Here is a 6021-nt window from a genome sequence, read left to right as displayed (position 1 = left end):
TATTAACGAACCTACCCGGGAGGTTGTGCCCTCTCCTTCAGCTGGCGATCCCAATTTTAACACTGTTTTTAGTGATTCTGGGTGTGCCGAGCAATGGCTGAATCAGGCCACAAATGATGCCAACCAGATGTATTTGCAGAATCTCCCGAATAGGGAGTTTTTTTAAGGAAGGATTCAGGTAATTCCTTCTCGAAGTTCTTCTTTTCCTCCCGACTCCCTATATTTGTTTATATCTAACATTTCTTCTTCAGATATGTTGCTGGGGTCGTCCACATATTTTCCGAGTCCCTTCGAAGGGCACGGGACCAAGCTAATCAGTTAGCACTGGCCGAGCAGCTCCATGGGGAGTCGAACGTTCGGGCCCGTGCTGCCATTACCCAGAAAGAAGAGGTAGAGAAGAAGTTGAAGGAGGCCGAGGAAAAAGCAGCCAAGTTCAAGAAAGAGAGGGACGTCTTTTCCAAGAGCAAAGGTAAATACAAAGGAAAAGTCAGTGATCTCGAGGAGAGGCTTGGGAAGGTTACCGAAGACTTAGGGCGTCTGAGGCCCTCTTGGCGGTTGAGAAGAACGAGAAGGCCCAGCTGAGGGATGAGTTAACAGAACTGAAGTCCTCGGGGAAGCAGATCTTCAGGCGAGATGTCCTTGAGGAATACTTTGAGACCGAAGAGTTCGAAAAACTTTCGCTGGCCATTGCTACTCCCGCCTTTAAGAGGGGATTACGCTTAGCTTTTAAGAAGGTGTTGGAGCAGACTAAGCTTCCTCGTCCCAATGATCTGAAACTTCTTCTGGATCCCCAGATTTATGATGAACTCAAGCTGCCCCGACCGGGTGATCTTCCCGAACTCGAATTCTTCCCTTTTCCTGTTGCCACTAATTATATTGACCCTAGTCCCAAACTCCCTCCCGAAGAAGGAGTGGAAGAGGAGGAGAATAAAGAGAAAGAAGATTCAAGGGCTCAGGAAGAGGCCGAAGATTTTGAAGGTAATGATCCCGAGGGGACTTTCGTCGAGGAGGAAGGCAATGGCTCCCCGACTGAGACTGCTGTAGAGGTACAGGAGTCCCCTGAAGGTGTGGTCGAGCCTGCCACAGAAGAGAATCTCCCCGGAAGTCCCTCCATGAAGAATGATTGAAGACCTTCCAGCCTTTATCTCTTAATCTTTTTATGTAACTCTTTTTCTCCCGAACAATGTAACCATTTGATGAATGAATCAATGATTTTGCTATTATAGCGTTGGTTATTTGTTGCATCTTTTTAACTGAATCAGTGCGAATAGATAAACGAGAATATCCCGAATGAATGTTATCTTTTAACGAAAAGATGTTAAGTCCTTTTTCAAGGCGCAAAGAGACAAACGGGATAGACCCGAATGAATGTTATCTTTTAAGAAAAAGATGTTAAGTCCTTATAAAAGGCGCAAAGAGTCAAACGGGATAGACCCGAATGAATGTTATCTTTCAAGAAAAATATGTTAAATCCTTATAAAAGGCGCAAAGAGTCAAACGGGATAGACCCGAATGAATGTTATCTTTCAAGAAAAAGATGTTAAGTCCTTATAAAAGGCACAAGTGTAAATGGGATTGACCCAAATTTATTCTATCTTTTAAGAAAAAGATGTAAGTCCTTGTAAAAGGCGCAAGTGTAAACGGGATAGACCCGACACTTATAAGGGCTATTGGTAGAACTTTCTTAAATTGGTGGGATTCCAAGAACGACCGATCGGTTTTCCAGTTTCTGTGTCTTTCACTTGGTATGATCCCGGCCTTGTTTCTTTGTCTACCAGGTAAGGTCCTTCCCATGTTGGAGTTAACTTTCCTTGATTCCTCGATTCGAAGCCCCAGTTCGTCTCAACACTAGATCTCTCGATCGATATCTTAGCCTTTTGACCCGAGAATTGTAGTGTTGTGCTGCTCTTTTTTGATACAGCTGATTCCTTTGTTGTGCCCTTATTCGGACTTCTTGCAAAAGGTCTAGGTTCTCACTTAGGCCCTGGTCATTCTGGCTTTCATAAAAAATGTCGTATTGTAACGATCCAGCCAACACCTCTACAGGAGCTAAGGCTTCAGTTCCATAAGCCAAGCAAAAAGGAATTTCTCCAGTCGGGGTTCACACCATAGTTTTGTATGACCACAGGACACTCGGGAGTTCCTCGACCCACTTTGCCCGATTATCCTCCAATCTCTTCTTGATCCCATCAAGAAGTGTCCTGTTGGTGACTTCTACTTGATCATTGCTCTGAGGGTAGGCAACTGAGGCGAACCGATGTTCTATGTGGTATCGCATACAGAAGGATTTGAACATACAGAAGGATTTGAATCTTGCTCCTTCAAACTGTTTTCCATTGTCTGTCACCAGGATCCGAGGTATCTCGAATTTGTATATAACCTTTTCTTCAAAAAAAAATTCCATCTATTTTTCTGTAATGGAGGATAATGGTTCAGTTTCGACCCATTTTGTGAAGTAGTCTATTGCAACCACTATGTATTCCCGATTCCTGGGAGCCTTTGGTAATTTCCCAACTATGTCCATTCCCCACATTGCAAATGGAGTCGGGTTTGAGACGGACATCATGGGAACTGCTGGTAACTTCGGGACATTAGCATGTTTTTGGCATTGTTCACATTTGCGAACATACTCAATTGCGTCCTTTTGCACAATAGGCCAGAATATGCCCGAGCGTAATACTTTTTGTGCCAACGCCTTTCCGCCCATATGTGCGCCACAGATACCCTCGTGAATTTCAGCTAGGGCATAGCTTGCTCGGGATGGCCCAACACATCTCAAGAGAGGCTCTGTGAACGACCTTCTATACAGCTGGTCCCCGATAATAGTGAACCGAGCCGCCTGGTTTCTGATTCTTTTGGCTTCCTTTAGATTAGTCGGCAGAGTATCATCCCGAATGTATTCAACCAAGAGGTGTTGTCCATCAGGCTCATTATTGATTTCAAATGTTTCTACCTCCTGGATGCTTAGGCTGCTTAGTTCTTCGATATAAATTGTCGAGTCCAAGTTTTTGTAATTCCCCAAGGACAAGCGGGAGAGTTCATCTGCTTTTTCATTCTCCTTTCTAGGTATCTGTCGGTAGGTTATCAGATCGAAGAAAGCCTGGATCTGTTCTACCTTGACTAAATACTTAGCCATTCTCTCATCCTTTGCACCGTATTCTCCCTTGATTTGGTTGACAACTAGTTGGGAATCACTTCTTACTTCTAATTCCCGAACTCTGAGTGCTCGAGCCACACGTAAGCCTGCTATGACAGCTTTGTATTCTGCTTCATTATTTGAAGCCTGGAAACTAAATCTTATAGCATAGCTAATGGTAAAGTTGTCGGGGCTACTGAGGGTCAATCCTGCTCCCAATCCAGAAACACTGCTCGAGCCATCAACGTGTAGAATCCATAAGTCAGATGTTTCAGTTGATGCTGTTTGATTTTCCCTTTGTGGTAGGGTGCTTTCGACAATGAAATTGGCCAGTATCTGAGCTTTTATGGCCGTCCTCGGTTTGAACTCGATCTGATATTCGCTAAGCTCCACCGACCACCCGACCATCCTTCCTGCCACATCAAGCCTTTGAAGTATTTTTTTTAGTGGAAAATTGGTCGGGACTGTTATCGGGTGTGCTTGAAAATAGGGCCTTAGCTTTCGTGATGCCACAAGAAGTGCTAATGCCTGCTTATCTACGTCCGGGTACCGTGTCTCCGCATCTATGAGCACGTGACTCACATAATAGACCGGGTTCTGGATCGTATCCCCTCTGACCAACACCGCACTAACTGCCGTTAGTGAAATTGCAAGATAAACTGTGAGAGTTTCCCCGGTTATGGGCCGTGCCAAGACGGGTGTTGTCCCGAGAGGCGTTTTGAGTTGATCAAACGCCTGCTGGCATTCCCCTGTCCATGTGATTGCTCCAGAACTTGATGTGCTTTTCAACGCCTTGAAAAAAGAATTACACTTTTCTCCTGCCCGGGATATAAACCGGTTTAAAGCGGCTAGCCGCCTAGTTAAACACTGCATTTCCTTTATCATAACGGGTGGCATCATCTCGATCAGTGCCTGGATCTTTTCCGGATTGGCCTCTATTCCTCTTTGAGAAACCATGAACCCGAGGAACTTTCCCGAAGAAACTCCGAAGGCACATTTTTCAGGGTTCATGCGCATTTGGTACGTTCTAAGCACATCGAACGTTTCTTCTAAGTCGGCCAAATGCCCTGCCCGAACCAAACTCTTCACGAGCATGTCGTCAACGTAAACCTCAATGTTCCTCCCGATCTGGTATTGAAAAATTTTATTGATAGCTCTCTGGTATGTGGCCCTTGCATTTTTCAAACCGAAAGGCATCACTCGGTAGTAGTAACTTTCCTGATCTGTCATGAATGAAGTATGTTTCTCGTCCTCCCGACTCATCAAGATCTGATTGTACCTCGAATAAGCGTCCATGAAGCTAAGGACTTCGTGCCCAGCGGTTGCATCGATCAGAAGATCAATCCTCGGGAGTGGGTAACAATCTTTTGCGCAGGCTTTGTTCAAGTCTGTGTAGTTGGTACACATTCTCCATTTCCCATTTGCCTTTTTGACCATTACAACATTGGCCAGCCAGGTCGGGCATTCAATTGGTTTTATAAAACCCGATTGCTCCAATTTTTCAACTTTGATCCTGATCGCTTCATGCTTTTCTATCGCGAAGTTCCTTTGTCTTTTGATGACCGGGGTAGCATCCTTCTGTATCCAGAGTTTGTGTTCTGCAACCCGCCTGTCTATCCCTGGCATGTCACTTGCCGACCATGCAAAGATATCTGCATTATCACACAAGAATTGAGTAAGCTCTTTCTTGAAGCTTTCCGGTTGCTCCGAGCCGATGAACGTTCCTCTGTCTAGAAGGGATTGACTGAGTTGTATCCTTACCAGTTTTTCTACGGGCTCCGTGTCACACCCCGCCCGCCGGGCCCGGTTAACCGCCCTACAACCCGCGGATGTGAACCATCATAGGATCCATGGTTTTAGTCTATCAACAATAATAAATACAAATACAGATAGTCAAGAGCAAGAAAAGAGCAATAATTAATAAAAAGGTTACAGAAGTCCAAATACTCCAATAAATATCCAAGAAATAGCCAAAGGAAAGAATCAAGAATCAAATGTAATATCGAGTTCAGCGGAAGCAAAATAAATAAACTAAATAATCTTCATCTTCAGGAGGCTTCATGCTCTGCAAGTTCATGTATCACTGTTTGTGCCACATCAGCTTCATACGAGGAGGCTCTTTCATATGAATCATCTCCAACTTCCGACATTGTGCAACCATCTGTACAGTTTATATAATACATACAATGAAAGGAATGAGTTCCAACGAACTCAGTAAGGAACAAGCAATTCTCATATATATGTCAATACAATCCACGAATGCACAGATGAAATGATATGGATGGTATGCAGAAATATGAATGCTACTAAGATCTAACTATGCAAGTCTTTAACAGCGGACATGCTTTAAGATATACACCAGCCCTCCACTGGGTAAGTCTCATCACTCTGATCCGGCAAGGACTGGTTACCTCTGTAGGGATCCTGGGCAAAGGGGTAAGTCCACACCTGGCTCTCAAACCATGGTTGAGGGTTAAGTCAACACTCTCTCACCACGACCATTGGCAATGAGTACTGGCGCATGTCGGGGTTTCTAATCCAATGCAAGTCATAATGGTAACATACTATATGGAGTCCAGATACTTCCCCTATGGCACCAACCAGCTCGGTTCAGTATCCTTCGCAACCTAGGAGTGAGAACCCTCACGGACTGGCTACCGCTATTGGACTCCACTCCTTAACCCTATGGTCATCCACATATTATTGGGGCGGATGCTCTCATGACTCCTCGCGACACCCGGTCCGCTCCTTGGACGTCCATGAGCCCAACCCTAACATATGCAACCCTACCATTACATGACCAATAGTGGACCACTGAGTCTCCGCACGGACTGGTTACCGTTGTTGGATGAAACATAGTCACGTCACCATTGTCACGGGTCACC

At 44.9% G+C, this 6021-nt stretch overlaps 1 protein-coding gene across 1 annotated transcript; it reads right to left on the bottom strand.

Moving 5' to 3' along the window:
- Nucleotides 1–2404: 2404 nt before the first annotated feature.
- Nucleotides 2405–4093, bottom strand: LOC148999265 (uncharacterized). The gene has a single exon (XM_089141334.1). It carries the CDS (start codon nucleotides 4091–4093, stop codon nucleotides 2405–2407), a length of 1689 nt encoding a protein of 562 aa, XP_088997460.1.
- Nucleotides 4094–6021: the final 1928 nt, after the last annotated feature.

The sequence above is a fragment of the Hakea prostrata genome, unplaced genomic scaffold (assembly GCF_041222555.1).
Source record: "Hakea prostrata isolate BN-2017 unplaced genomic scaffold, UWA_Hpros_2 contig_19, whole genome shotgun sequence".
NCBI classification, from domain to species: domain Eukaryota; kingdom Viridiplantae; phylum Streptophyta; class Magnoliopsida; order Proteales; family Proteaceae; genus Hakea; species Hakea prostrata.
The sequence above is the reverse complement of the archived record's forward strand: the minus strand, read 5'-3'. Positions and strand labels throughout refer to the sequence as shown.

Coding starts and splice junctions, on each gene's coding strand:
- LOC148999265 (XM_089141334.1), bottom strand. CDS start 4,093: ATGGTTTCTCAAAGAGGAATAGAGGCCAATCCGGAAAAGATCCAGGCA.